This window comes from Armigeres subalbatus, chromosome 1, assembly GCF_024139115.2.
Source record: "Armigeres subalbatus isolate Guangzhou_Male chromosome 1, GZ_Asu_2, whole genome shotgun sequence".
NCBI lineage: Eukaryota > Metazoa > Arthropoda > Insecta > Diptera > Culicidae > Armigeres > Armigeres subalbatus.
Window position 1 is genome coordinate 88,250,185 of NC_085139.1, and position 15,990 is coordinate 88,266,174.

At 38.6% G+C, this 15,990-nt stretch overlaps 2 protein-coding genes across 5 annotated transcripts in view; one reads left to right on the forward strand and one right to left on the reverse strand.

Annotated features, from left to right (window-relative positions):
* LOC134227904 (phenoloxidase 2) overlaps window positions 1–14,220 on the reverse strand; it is a 44,097-nt gene extending 29,877 nt beyond the window's left edge. Inside the window, exon 1 of the mRNA XM_062709611.1 lies at window positions 13,871–14,220. Coding sequence (XP_062565595.1) covers window positions 13,871–14,165 — 295 coding nt within the window. The 5' untranslated portion in view covers window positions 14,166–14,220. The remainder of the gene's footprint in view (window positions 1–13,870) is intronic.
* LOC134227912 (tachykinin-like peptides receptor 86C) overlaps window positions 1–15,990 on the forward strand; it is a 421,610-nt gene that overhangs the window by 263,869 nt on the left and 141,751 nt on the right. For all 4 annotated transcript variants that reach the window (XM_062709627.1, XM_062709634.1, XM_062709621.1 and 1 more), the window contains one exon: window positions 15,111–15,245. In XM_062709627.1, coding sequence (XP_062565611.1) covers window positions 15,111–15,245 — 135 coding nt within the window. The remainder of the gene's footprint in view (window positions 1–15,110; window positions 15,246–15,990) is intronic.

The following is a 15,990-nucleotide window of genomic DNA, read 5'->3' on the forward strand; positions in this document are numbered from 1 at the left end:
AAAGTAAAAAGCTACAAAGACTAACATGAGACAATTATGGGTATAGTATGGTAGTGAAAAGGATGGGTTGATGCGTATTCATCGTCTTGATCAAGACATATAAGAAATGACTTCAATCAGTGATTTAAGAAAAACATTTGATAGTACCCACCACCTCCCCCTCCTTTTAGTGTAACAAATTATAACGCGAGTTTTAGTGTAAGCGGTCAACCCTTAGTTCCAAAAAGTGTGTGTACATTGACTAGACATGCCCAAATAACGAAAGTATAAATTAAATTCATTATTTCTATAAATAATTTAAATTTTTTGAATGTGAAGATGAAAAACTTTCGCGCTAAAATTGTGATGACAATCGTTATTGAATCTCAAAATAGATATAATTTAATTTATAGTATAAATACGCATTGGAACTCAATTTTCGATTACATCACTTTAATTTATGGATGACACTTTAAAAAATTAAAAAAAAAAATCGTCTTGTTTTTTTTGTAGAAAAAAATTGATTTTAAAAAGTAGATTTGTCTGTTAGGTTTGATTTTGAGCACAAAACATCATGTTACTATAGCAAACAAATGACGGTTGTCATAATGACAGCATCTTTTATCTGTCAAAAGAGACGTAAGGGTGCCCATGACTGAACGGTGTCCACAACCGAACTTCTACTTATTTTTTGGGAACTGGACTTTCCGCTTTTGTTTTACAAGAGGAAGCTCTAGATACATGTTAACTATAATTACATAATGGACATTTTATTTTCAATTCTGCTTCATTTTGGGTTTGATAAATAGAGACCTCTGAAAGAGTATCCAGCACTGTCGAAGTCTCGAATAATATAATCATTATCTACTATTCTTAAAAGCAATATTATCATCAATATAAACCATCAAATTCCTAATAGGGCTTGACGTTTTAATATCTGAAGCTTCCACTATTAATTTAACGAAACTCTCAATCTTCAAACACCAGGATCAGAAAGCAATCATATTATCATTAAACATCGTCGCTGACAACGTTGAAAAATTTGCCTTCATCGAACCCTCAATGACATTCAACTCACTTGGTATGTCTCGAAATTCAAATTGAATGAACGTACCCGTATTGATAGGCATATTATCCACAGCAGAGAATACACAAATAACGAGGAATCTGCTGCTTTTTCAGTATGAGTGATAAAATAGTTGAACAACTCATGCGAATGGTGAATGATACGAGTTGAGAAAAATGTATTTCCCGTGCCAGTACCGTTGGTTGTGGCATAAGCTGTCTGCAGGATGCTACTGCAAGGCATCTTTCCGTTTCTTTAGAAAGCTATTTTCTGTGGTGTCGGGTTCGGGAACAGTAGAACATCATCTAACGTACCCACAAAAAATGCTGCTGCGAATGAGTTCCGCTCAACACGCCAACACAGAACATTTGAACTAATGCTGAACATAAGAGTTACAAAGGCAAGTGAGTTTCGCCTAAAGATAGAAGTGCGAGAATTAATTGGATAGGCTCAGTGCTGCACAATAATTCCATTTCGTTTTCCCGCGCGTAGATTTACTCTTTGGCTGATATTATATCTGAACTTTGAAAGCACTTTCAAATTGTTGTTAAACATTGTCAATTGATGATGTCAGTATGTTTTTTATGTTGACATATTCACGGAACTATAGTCCGCTGTTCTCTATTTTTACGTTGAAACGTGAAACAGACTACGGTAAGAGTTTTCCGTTCGAGAGCTTCCTATTTATAACCGTTTCTCTAGCTTGACCGCCTCACAGTGGCGGGCCCCCATACAAATTCCGGACAAAACCTAATATGTTGCTCGAATTTTTCACTAAAGAGTAATTTTGGAACGCTAAATTCATTTTGAGGTTAGATTTGTTATCCAACATATACTATGCTACTCGAGTACGTCTGGAGGCGCAAGCCTTAAGGTCTGAAGCATTAACAGCGTCCTCATTCTAAAACATTGAAACAATTAATTTCCAGCTATGAAGCAGCTATGAACAAGTCACCACGCTTACCACCGGAAAGTAGACAAAGAAATAGGTTTTGATACATGATACCAGATCGTTCCGAATCTTTTCCGAAAACAGTTTAGTAAAATTTTCTTTTGCCATACAAATTTGTTTGGGAGATGGTTTACAGCATTAACTTCAACAAGTCACCAAAAATTAAATTTGCAAGCTTCATTCATCAAATATTGGAATCAGTTCATTTATAACATGTGTGAAATTAAAAAAATAAGAGCTTCGCGAAACGAATGAATTTTTTTTTGAGGTTTTGTCCGGGTTTCCGCCATTGTGCGCCTGCATGGTTCGTACGTCATAGATCTGACGGAAAGCTTTGGATCTATTCTATGGTTTCTATTTATTCGCATTAGTTTTGTCTTATGCCATAAGCTTGCCTTTCCTTTTATCTATGGCAGTAGAAGCCATGATGGTTGGGATAAGCACTATACGTTTATTTGAGTAGTTCAAACATGCCTTCTTTATGAGTGGGTTCAACTGGTTGGAGTCGTTTTCAAGAGCTGAGAGAATACTTTGTTTTAAAATGACATGGCATTGTGCTACTTTCGGCATAATTTTTAACTCCAGTCACACTATTGTGGATCAGCCAAGGATTTGTGTTTCTGTTCAAAAAATCTATTTATTTTCATGGTGCATCATAATTAAGCTTTGCGGTCCGAACCTCTTTTGCGCCACCAATTGTTGATGATGTTTTTGCTCTAACCTAGCTCATTCAATCTTTGATCGATTTGTTTAAAATTTTCAAAAAAAAGTGTCGGTCCATTGAATATATGGGTACAACGGTTCCGGATTTATACGGAATCTCTGTGGGGTCTGTCGGGTGACCGATTAGGGCATTTTTGACTTTTTTGTTTGTTATTTGCTATTCCTCTTAACGAATTTGAAAGCCAGCTCGATGGCTAGCACGAGGCTCACTAGGATAGGTTTCGGGGCTCTAGCTGGAGACATATAATAGAATAACTTGAAATGTTAGGAATAGTATCATGAGACAAATTGCGGAACACAAATTGAAACTAATTGTAGTTGTCTACTGTCATTTTTTTAACCCCTTTGGATTCATACCAAACATCCCGGGACACCTGGAACCGATTACAGAGACCCAGTGGAAGACATGATTCAGGGGTTTGAAGAAAACAAAAATATGGCATACGGCATATCAAACTTCATAATTCGTCATGAAGAAAAGCTAGGAAAACTTTTTTGGTATTGATACTACTTCTGGCCACTTCCGGGAAAATCCGAAGCTGGAAGGAAGCTGTTCTGAGGATCTTTTATAGGACTTATGCCCAACATCATCGAAGCAATAAGTTGTACGCATACTTCTGACCTCTGAACTAACTTCGAGCCTTGTTGGTTAGCTTTGGGTACCCGGAAGCGGTTCCGGAGCACGAACTTCCCAAGCAAAGTCGGTTAACAAAATGAGAGCAAATTGATGTTTAGCTTTGCTGTTCAGATTATATTGAAAACCAAATTCGATATCAATTATCTTCTTCTTCTATATATATAAAAATCAATCTATGTATGTATGTTCGCTAACTACTTCTGAACCACTTGGCCGAATTCAACCAAATTTGGTACACACGTTCTCTATCCTCAGGGGAAGTTGACAAAGGGGGTGGGAGGGTCATTTAGAAAAGGGGGAGGGTTTTGTTTAGAAAACGAACAATTATGTGTAACTTGCATCTCCTAGGACCGATTTCAATCAAATTTTGTACACATATTCAATATAAGGAGACAACCATATGAGAGTGTAATCTTTGAAAGGGGGGAGGGGTCTGGAGGGAGGGGTATGGTTCAGAAAACGGGTAATTCAGAGTAAATTCTGACCCCCTGCACCGATTTCAACCAAATTTGATACAAACATTCTCTACCCTAAACAAAAGATAACAAAGCGGGTGGGGCGGTCATTGTAAAAAAGGGAGGGTATGGGGGGAGGGGTTGTCTTTATAAAACGAGCAATTCAGTGTAACTCCCAACCCCCAGTACCCATATCAACCAAATTTTGTACACATATTCACTAAGAGTAGTCGATCATATGGAAGTGTAATTTGTGAAAGAGGGGAGGGGGCTGGGGGGAGGGGTATTGTTCAGAAAACAAGCAATTCAGTGTATCTTTTGAACCCCTGGACCGATTTCATCCAAATTTGGTACACACATTCTCTATCCTAAGGAGAAAATAACAAAGGGTGGTATGATCATTGGGAAAAAGGGAGGTAAGGGGAAGGGTTGTATTTAGAAAAGAGCAATTCAGTGTAACACCTAACTCCCAGGACCAATTTCAACCAAAATTGGTGTACACATTTTCTATCCCAAGGAGAAGATAACAAAGGAGGTGGGAGGGTCATTGGGGAAAAAGGGAAGTTATGGGGAAGGGGTTGTCTTTAAAAAAATGAGCAATTCAGTGTAACTCCCAGGATAAATTACAACCAGATTTGGTACACTTATTCTCTATTTTGGAAGATGTTTATTGAAAAGGTAGAAGGGCCAAACAAATATATAAAAATAGATTGATACAAAGGAACAATTCTATGAGCGGTAGATCTACCTCTGTGGGTTTTGTGCTACAGCATTGGACATTTTAATTGAATAATTTACTTTTCAGTCCCTAGCAAAGCCGAATACATATAGCTATTAGCTATCTATATATCTCGGATACTTATTCAACGTATGTGACGTATGTGATTTTGTAAACAAAAATTTAAACGTTGATTTCTGCAATCTGATAGCACTCCCACGCAAACCATCGCCACATACAGGTAGGGGAGGTTTCGGCTACATGTTCGTTGTGTTGGTTTGCGTAGGAGTGCCATCATATTTGACAAATCGACGTATGCATCTTTGTTTACAAAATCACATACGTCCTTTTGAATAAGTACCGAGATATAGAAAACTCAATGTTTGTATGTTTGTGTGTATGCTCCAGCCTAACTTCTGAACCCATTATTGTATTGTTTAGTTATCGATCAATTTAACCATTTATCGAAATTATGGTTTGCCCAGTGACAAGCAATGATTAATGTGTTTCCTTCTGGATGGTGAATGTGATCCCTTCTTTAAAAATAGACGTTTGCCCGGAATAAGGCATCGGTGGATGTTTTTCCTTCTTTAGAAATAAACGTTTGCCCGGAATATGGCGATTATGGGTTTGCTCCCTTCTTCAAAACCAGTCAATGTTTTCAAATGAAATCTGCCTTCTTCTGATCAAATGATGAAGTATCGATAAGAAAACGCAATTATCCTGTTGACCAATTGGTTTATTCATTTTCCGATTGTGAAAAAAAAAAACTGCGAATCAAACTGGCAATTCCGAGCAAGGCCGGGTACATAAAGCTAGTTATTTAATAAAAATTGATATCAAAACATTTTTTCAATATGCATTCTCCAGTTCATATAATGATAGCATCTTCACTTAAAATTATGTTCTCGATTATCTAAAGTGAGTTATTTACGAATATTAAAAGCAACCCGAAAACAAAATAAACTGTTTTTGTTATGAATTGTCATAAGAATAATCTCTTCTACCAATCATGTTGATATCAAATTAGGAATCTCATGATTTTAAACTTAGTAATACTGTTGATTTCATTGACAATAAGATTTGTTTTCAGTATGATTCCATGGAATAAAAATAGGCTCTCATTTCTGCTATGTTAACCGTTAATCCATACAAAGCGAAGTCAATTGGAGTAATCAAATAATTGACATCATGTTGGCAAATTTTAATTTCAATTTGTTTCCAAACTTTGCTCGGGTTACGATACATATCTGGAGAATCCAGGCTATATAAATGTTCACATTAGGCCAGAAGGCATCTAGCAGCCGAATTAAACGTTTAGCTGAAACGGATGGAAACTAGTTGACAGAATATTTAAATCGGCCGAATAAAGCTATGTCCATTTAGAATCCGGAATAATAAAATCATCTGTAACGGATTGACGTACAAATAAGGTTAATATATCAAAACAAGGGTAATTCACTGTACTTTATGGAAAAAATATTGATTCAAATCATTTCTTCTTGTTTCTAGTGAAAATTCGCACCATCTTCTTTATTTATCTCATCAAAAGTTGCACACCTCCGAAGTCAACTTCCTTGGCACATTTGTTCCACATTTTGGTCATCTGTGTCGCGTCCCAAGCTGTTTTTCTCACTTTTCTTAAGCTTCCGCTTCATTACTGCCCAAAATGTCTCGATGGGCCGGAGCTGTGGGCAGTTGCGTTGATTTATGTTTTTATCGATGAAATCTTCGTTATTATCGCGGTACCGCTGGACGACTTCCCGGCTGTAGTGGCAACTCGCACAATTCTGGCCAAAACTTCACGGGACCTTTATGGGCTTTATGGAAGGTAGACCGCGGTTTTTGCATATCCCTTGCCAAAATCATCTGTTTTTTTTTGCAAGTTTGTCCAAAAAGTAAACTTGAACTTCGCAGGAACTACTCCTCGTGCCGTCGCCATGTAGAATTTTTGGCTAGGAAGCTGTCCGAAATCCATTTTGACGTAGGTTCCATCGTCGATAAGCAGGATTATCAACGTGGGTGTGCAGATTTTTTTCTCTCCTTTCGGCTTCCATCTGGAATAATTTTTGACTCGCTGCACGAAACATCGTGAAATTTATACCACAGCAAGTGAGCGCTTGGTAGACAAACAGCTGTAAAAGAATTCTTGCAGCGGTCACTTTCCGTGTTTGTTAGTATTCCTTCAGATATTCCACAAAAATTCAGAAATTTCGAATAAAACTTCGATAGAGAAAAAAATGTAATTTCTGAAAATATTTATCGGATTTATCCAAATTTTTATACGTCCAAAATATGTCGTTGGTTGATGATAGGCTGCTGAACCTATATTTGGCGCTGTATGCATAAAACACGCTGATAAATTTTCACACAATATGGACATGGAAAAAGTTTTTGTTAGAAATTTTTTTTTTCCTTAAATATGTCACAGGAACATTATTTCCAGAAAAGTTAGATAATTGAAATACCTATCTGCAGAAAAAATTTCATCGATTTCTGAGATGAGTTTTTTTTTGAAATATGGATTTTAATTTTTAAAACTATTTTTTTACGGAGTAGAAATCAGTTTTTTATTTTTTGGATATTTTTCCAAAAAACTTCAGGGAATTTCACGACAGTCCGCCATACAACACTTTTTTGTATTTGTCATTTTAAAGTGACATCGAATTTTTAAAAAATCAATGAAAAAAAATTAGGCTCTCATCAAATGTTACTCTTGACAATTTTTGAAAAATTAAGTATGCAGAGTGGTTTAGATATACCATATCCTTATGCCCACCAAGTTTCATTCGATTCTAAGGTGGTGCTGCCAACCGCTGGTCGAGTTGGCGCGAAATTCGTCATAAAACCTGATGAATATTTCTAGTGAACTTTTGCAGAAATTTTGGAGGTTTTTTTTCGGGATCTTCGGCGGGAAATTTGGGATTGAGTTTAATTAATATTTGTTGAGTTGGAGAAATAATTTAAAGAGTTTTAGGGGATTCTTCAGAGGGAACTTTTATAGAACTTCTCAGAGGTTTTGATTGCGGAATTACTGACAGAATTTCCGAGGAAGCATATCTAAACAATAAATTCGGGGAAGTTTACGGAAGAATTCACGCTTGTACTTTTGAAGCAATTTTTAGTGGAAGTCATTGACATATACCCAGAAAAATCATCATCCGGAGGAATTCCTGTATGACATTTTTGTGGAATATCTGGAGGTGCTTCCGAAGGAATTCCTCGAAAACTTCCGGAGGAATTCCTGGAGGAACTTCCGGAGGAATTCCTGGAGGAACTTCCGGAGGAATTCCTGGAGGAACATTCGGTGGAATTTCGGGAAGAACTTCCGGAACAATTCCGGCAAGAGCTTCCGGAAAAGTTCCGGGAGAAACTTCGGGAGGAATTTCCAGAGGAATCCCGGGAGGAACTTCCGGAGGAATTCTGAGAAGAATTTTCGGAGGAATTCTGGGAGGACCTTGAACTTGTAACTTTGGAGGAATTTCGAACTTGAACTTGGAACTTTGTAGGAATTCCGGAAGGAGCATCCCGAGAAATTCGTGGAGGATTTTCAGGAGAAATTCCGGGAGGAACTTCAGAGGAAATTCCGGGAGGAACTACAGGAGAAATTCTGGGAAGATCTTCAGCAGGAATTCCAGGAGGAACTTCCGGTTGAATTCTGGATGGATTTTCCGGAGCATTTCTTGGAGGAACTTCCGGTGGAATTCCGAGAAGCACTTCTGGAGAAATAACGAGAGGAATCTCCGGTGGATTTTTCAGAGGAATATCAAAAAGAATATTCGAAGTGATTCCTGGAGGAGGTTCTGGAGGAATTCCTGAAGGAACTTTTGGAGAAATTACTGGAGGAACTTGCTGAGGAGTTCTTAGAGGAACTTCCAAAGGAATTCCAGGAGTAACTTCCTGCGGAATTCCAGGAGAAACTTCCTGAGGATTTTCAGGATGAACTTTGGAATTTCAGGAGAAAATTCATGAAGAATTCATGTAGGAACTTCCGGAAGGAACTTCGGAATTCCTAGAGGAACTTCGGAATACTGGGAAGAATTTCTGGAAAAACTCGTAAGGGAATTTGGAGGAATTTCCAGAGAAACACTGGGAGGTATTTCGGGCGGACCATCCGGAGGAATTTTGGGACAAACTTCCCGAGGAATGCCGGGAGGAACTTCCCGAGGAATTCCGGGAGGAACTTCCCGAGGAAATCGTGAAGGAACTTCCGGAAGGTTCCTCCCGGAATTTTTCCGGAAGTTGAATTCAGAAACTTCCGGTTGAATTCAGGTGGAACTTCCGGAGTAATTCTTGGAGGAACTTCCGGTGGAATACCGGGAAGAACTTCCTTAAGAATTTTGTCAAGAACTTCCGGAAAAATTCCGGGAGGAACTTCCGGAGGAATTTTCAGAGGAATCCCGGGAGGAGTTTCCCGAATCCCTTTAGGAAAATTTATATCATTTTATATTGTATTACATGAATACTAAGATGTACGAATACCTTAGGATGCAACCTTTTGAGTCTCTGTGGATAGTGAGACAGAGTGTAACGAGGAGGATCACCATTTAATTAAAGTGGTAAGATACAACAAAATAGATGTATAATGAATTAAACTAAATGCGCGCTGAATTCAAAATACATTATATACATTTTGAATCCGGAAGTTTGATTATGGTACCCTTATCCATTTGATAAACGGTAGCATAACCAGGCGGGGCTTACTGTTAGTGATAGTGACCTCGGAGTGGACATGAAATACCAGGCACTCTGAAATGGGTCACTGGAGCTGCAGTAGAGCTAGCACTTTCTAACTCCCGGATTAAATCTGACTGTTCTAACAGACAGCTTTCTTCCATAACATCACTGCCAGACAGTGGGGGTTAGTTTGTACACACACACACACACACACAATCCCGGGAGGAGTTTCCCGAGGAATTCCGGGAAGAGCTTTTGGAGGAATTCTGGGAGGACCTTGAACTTGAAACTTTGGAGGAATTTCGGGAGAAACTTCCCGAGGAATTCCGGGAGGAACTTCTCGAAAAATTCGAGGTGGATTTTCCGGAGAAATTCCGGGAGGAACTTCTGCATGAGTTTCAGGAGGAACTTCCGGTCGAATTCGGGTGGAGCTTCCGCAGCAATTTTTGGAGGAACTTCCGGTGGAATTCCGGAAAGAACTTCCTGAATAATTCTGTCAAGAATTTGTGGAGTAATTCCGGGAGGAATTACGGGAAGAACTCATGTAGGAATGCCGAATGGAACTTACAGAGGAATTCCAGAAGGAACTTCCAGAGAAATTCCGGGAAAAACTTCTGGTGGAGTCCCAAAAGGAAGAACTTCCGGAGGAAGTCCGGGAGGAGCTTGAACTTGGAACAATCCAATCCTTTTTTCCGGAGGAGCTTCCGGAGCAATTTTAGGAGGAACTTCCGGAGGAATTCAGAGAGGAGCTTCTGGATGAATTCTGAGAGGAACTTATGGAGAAATTCAGGAGGGACTTCTGAAGGAATTCCAGAATGAACTTCCCGAGGAATTTCGGGAGCAATTCTGATAGTAACTCATGAGCATCTGTAGGAATTCCTGTATGGACTGTGAAAATCCGATTCCAATACAATTCAAATCCACTTCCAATCACAATCAAATTTCAAATTTCTAAACAAATTTCAATCGCATTCCAATCCATCATCACTAAAATTCCAATAACATGCCATTCACGTTCCAATAAAATTCAATTCAATCCACAACCAATCTAATACCATTCTAATTTAAATCCATTCTAATTGCACTTCAATTCAGTTCATCCAATTCAGTATGCGTGAAAAAACACCATGGTTGCAAACACATCAGCATATACACAAAGAAAATGACGAAATATTACGTTTGTTGGAATTTCGGTTGTACCAACTGTTCGTCAGACGGTTGTACAAACTGAAGTGGTCGCACAAACTTGAGGACGGAGTCAAAGTTGTACAAAATGTCGGAGCGTGTGTGGGGCCCCTAAGGTTCACAGTTTTCCACCACTGGTTGCAATGCAGCAGAGCAAAGAATGGAGACGCATGGTTGCCCACCATGTTGTTTGTATGGCGAATCAATGACATTATTTCTTAAAAATTGTATCTCCAATAAATATCGATATCTCCATTTTTTAAATACAATAATTACATTTGGCATAGTGGACGTTAGGCATTCCGTTATGCCTAACAGGGTATACCCGTCAACATGAGCAAATCGTTGGATGTCAACACTAACAACCCCTCCAACTTTACGGTAGCCGGGTCAGCAGTGAAGATGGTCGAGAGTTTCAGTTGCCGACTGCATCGTGAGGGTTGATTTTAATTTCGCTGTGTATTTTTCATTGAATTATGTTGTATTTTGTGTTCGCTGCAATTTTATTTTGTTGATAATTAGTGTGTTCCGCGATTGTCTATCCAATGAACTATAATTCTCTCAATTTAGAATAATATCAAACAGTTAGAGTGCATTAACGTTCTATGAAATTGTTATCGACGACAAAAACAAGCCACACAACCGCCATTCAATTGTTCTTCAACGAGGCCCTTGTTTTGGCTGCTACTTCGTTACCATCACTTCTACGCCGCCTTCTACGACTAGATAAGTCGAAGACGTAATAAATAAATAAATAAACAAATAAATAAATAAATATCCAATAGAGTGGTACAGTAAGGCCAGGGCTGCTTTTGCGAGTTTAGGAAACATATGGATATCTAATCAGATTAGGAGCTTCGTGTTGATTTTTATGTAGAATTTTTTTATAGTTCAAAATAGAGGGGTCTATCTGGTTTGGTATTGAGCACAAAACATAGTGCTACTATAGCAAACAAATGACAGTTGTCAGAATGACAGCATCTGTTTTCTGTCGAAAGATACGTAGCGGTGCCCATAATCGAACAGTGCCCACGTCACAGCCGAACCTTTTCCCCTACTGCTGGCCTATTTGCATCAGATTACGGTGTGTCTTTCAACGTTTGAGCCAAAATCACTCGTAATAGCAAGTAATTGAGCTTGATTCTATGCAGTTATGCGCTGTGCATATGAAGTGCACAACTGGCACGAAACATATATCAGCATTTTTTTTTCTATCAGATATTCAATATGAACATCAGCTACCATACGTGATTCATTTTTCACCAAAAACCAGTTGATAAAAAACAGTTGAGAGGCTAAAACATAAATGCAATGGGAAACATGACACGTTCCGTGGTGAGGTAGGGAAGCTCTATCTACTTCAGTATTGCATCGTCTATTCTATTGGTTCTTGATATTGTGTGGCGTTCATGTAAACCCAGTTTTCGTTGAGTGCAATCGCAGATCCGTATATGTGTATATGCTACAGTTCTATGAATTCCCTAGATATGTGTACTGTAGTGCTGAGATCAAATATTATTTTTCTTCGATTCCCGTAATCATACGGTGCTGGTGGCATACGCCTGTATGCCTGATGGTGAGAAATGGAGAATATGTGTTGCTTGTTTTGAATATAGAATTTTCTTCAAAATGAACTTTGTTTGTACATCCAAGTTGCTTGAGGACTTGGTGAAGAATAACGTTTTTAAGATAGGAGAACAATGCTGGTGCTGTTGTAAAAAAAAGCATGGAGTGTATCTACTCTATGAGTCATAGAGTAGTTGAAAAGGCTATATCACATGTATGAACAAATTTGATCTACCATGGAATAAAAAGTTTGATTGAGAAAATAAAGTTGAAAATAATCCAAACATGTTTTTCATATTTTTATTTCCATTGCTTTAGAATTGCGATGGCATTAAATGGCCATAATTTCAAAACAAATGTTGTTTACAACTTGGCTCCAAAAAAGGGTTCAATTTCCCTTCGCTGATTAGTTGTCTCCCGTATTACAATATATTGCATCCAAAACTTCTCCATAATCCTTTCTGTTGACTCAAGAATTAAACATGTACATTGTACAAGTATGCCTCGTATATGTTCACTCCAAGATCGATCTACTGTTCCCTAAAACTATTCTGCCCACAATAATATTTTTGTTTTTCCCCGTAGCTGCAATGCGGCAAGCACGTACAGAATTCAGTACAACTGAAAGGAGGATAGTTTTTTTTCGAGTTGCTAAAACAGTGGTTCGCAGTTAATCGATTTTGTCGGCCTATAAATATTCGGTAACCAGGCAACTAATGAAAAAATGAGGCGAAAATCGTCACGCTAGTTGTCGTTATAGATTACTATCTGACCAATCTCTTAGAAAATATGATTCCAAACCAATTTTTAAATGATTGACAAAGGATTGAAAATAAATGCGATTTGATGGAATTAATGTGATCTATCTTTGAAAAATCATATTTTGACCACTAACAAGTTTTTTTTCCTGTTTTGTCGCCGCCAGATGGATTAATGTGTTTTTTATTCTATGAGATAGTTAATCATAACATAAAAAAAATCAAATACTATTTTCCAAACTACTATCAACTTTTCAATATACCAAATTTTATTGATTTTACAATCATTTTTCAAGCGAGTGTTCAGAAATACTTATCTCTAAGTGCTAGGCGTTCTAAGGAAGTTTGTACACCTCTCCAAATGCTATGCACTTGTCAGCTTTGATGCACATACAACTGCTGTGTGCGCACTCATGCAGATCGAAGAAGATGATGAAACTCTCGTTAGCTGACTGGTTCCGGTGCAGTTGAAGCTAAGGATTTTTTCCAGTCATGCAGGTGTCAGATGATTCGGTGCGGGAGAAATTGAATTTACCTTTTGATATATCAGATGCAATTTTCTTGATAGTGACGTGATTCTGCAGCTTGGTTATAGAATCATTGACACAAGATTTTATTTTTCAGAAGCCTGATATCAGCCTCAATAAAATAACTATATTTGCCAGTGTGGGGTTTTGACTATTGATATCATAAAGATCTCTATGATGTAGGAGAAAAGTTTATCTCAGTAGTACCTGTATTAGAATGATGCATTCGAGTTTACGTTGTCGCACTTTCATTTCAATCATACGATAGAATTGATTGAGACCAGCTATGGCATTTATTGCATGCATACGTGTCGAGGTCGAGGCAAACTTACAGAGTGTCATCCATGCGGGTAAGCCCAAATGTGTCATTAGCAAGGAACACTTCCGTAAACTAATATGAGAAGCATCGGTTCCATTGTTTGTTTTTGAAAAATCAATGTTGGTTGAATTTTTTTATTGTTCCAAAGACGTTTGACTAATGGCTCAAATAAGGAAAATTGATGGAAGGGCTATAAACTCCTTCTATAGGCATCAAACCTTATTACGCCAATGATATTTGTATCCTTGTTTTAGACTATTCAAGCTAGTAATGAAATAAAACGTGTGCCATGGAAACATTCAACTCACCCATAAATATATCGATCAGCCGTGCCGCAATTTTCCGGTGCCGTGGGATGAACAGCGAAAACTGATCCTGTCTGCCCAACGACATGGGAATCCTCAAGTCCGGCAACGCAATACTCCGCACCGGGATGCGCTCCTCCGCCTGTTCTCCGAAACGGTTCTGAATCTCCGGTCCGATCGGACGATAGCGGTCAGTTAGATAGTTATCCGGCACATCGAACACCGACTTGCCCTTGCCCATGAAGATGGGTTCCCGCGGGCGGTCGTACAACAGCAGCAGATTCTTCTTGTAGTTCATCGTGGCGGAAAAAAATCTAACTCACTCGAGCGGTCGCGCAGTGGAACACGAACTGATGACCCCCGAAGGGTGGTTAATAGCTTTTATAGCGTTGCGGTTCGTTCGATGTCGCCGTTCTACTCCGCTACTACTTTCGCCGTGGGGCCAAGTTGGTGCGTAACGCGTGCTGTACAGAGTGTTGACCGAGGCCATGGCTGTTATCAGCGCCGCGAGCTCGTTTCGGGAGAAGAAAAGGTCATTTAACTTTATCCAGCAGCAAAACCACAAATTGTGATAATGACCTTTTCGTTATGATTCTCACCGTTATTGCATTGTCGTAGCTTCAAGTGGGTGTGTAAATATTCTCGAATGGCATATGATGTTCGTTCAGGGAGCCGCTGTTGATTGCAAGTGTGCACGCTGCCAGCCGAAAAGAGATGCGGAAGTGTGCGAAAACCTCATCCTGCGTTTTCGTTTGGTATCGACGGGTCGTTGGAATGCCGTTCATGTGAATGCCTGGTGGCGAACGATTGTTTCCACTGTTATGGATTTGAAATATTTGGGTGATGGGCAGTGGAAATCCAAATATGGGAAATTTATTGATGGCACACTTTTCTATTAGCGACATAAGTACTATTTAAATTTTTAATGATTTTACTTATTTTAAACTTACGAGGATAACTCCACTGTTATTAATAACCACATTTCATTTTGCAGCATTTTGTATAAAACCAATTGCAAATGATTGTTTTTTTTTTCCTGAATACTATTTTGTCTGTCATCACTTATCTGTCCCTTATGAATAGGAAACCCAACAAAGATGGGACAAATATGCGATAACAGGCAGTATTGGTTAAAGTTCTGGTACAGTAGTCTGATCAGATTTTTTCAACAACACAAATTTTAGCATTTTCCGAGTGAATATGAATATTGTTGATAACTATCCACCTATTTTCTTATTTGCAGATATATTGCAATTGTTCACCCCCTACGACACAGGACATCCCGCAAAAAAGCTCGCCTGTTTCTTCTTATCATCTGGGCACTGAGCTGCGTTCTAGCCGCTCCCTGCCTCATGTACTCAACTGTGATGACCAAGCGGTAAGTGTTTGAGTTAATGATGTTCTTTCCATATATTTATAGATTGAAGAATTTTAGTTTTCGAGAGGCATTTTCAGTTATTATCACCATACGCAAAAAATAAGTGAACCCGGATTTGATTGTTTCATATGAAATGTAAGGCCGGTCGCGATACTGTTGGGTGTAATAAGGAATTCTTGCAATTGAACAAGAGCTGAAACTGTGAACTGACAAAAGTACCAATTACAGTTTTATTTTTAGAGCACATTTTCAAACTGATATACACGTGTATTTAAAAAATGATCTGATTTAAAACTGGAACGAAACTGAGGGCTAAATATGTTTTAAATACATTGTGTTGCAGATAACAAATAAACTTGTTGAAGTTCCCACTTTCGATAGCATATGTTGGGAAAATGGCTCTGTGGATCTCATTCGCCGGTTGACTTAAAATCCTATAATAAACATTTGCACCGGATGTATTAGTTATGGTGGTTCAGGAATCTTCTTACGATGCTGCAAGTTCCAAGAACCTCTGTCTTTTGGATGCTATGGACGTTATGAGATAGTTCCAGATCTTGTAAGGATCTCAGAAGAGATTTCGGGACGACGAAACTATTTTCCAGAACCGGGACAGGCACATATTTGTAGTAGGCGACAAACTGGTTAACCAAGTTGTGCTTTAAAGCAAGCTGTTGGTGCACAATCTTGGCTACTTCGTTATGACGACCGAGATAGGCTGAATCAGCTAAGGCTGAACACCCGG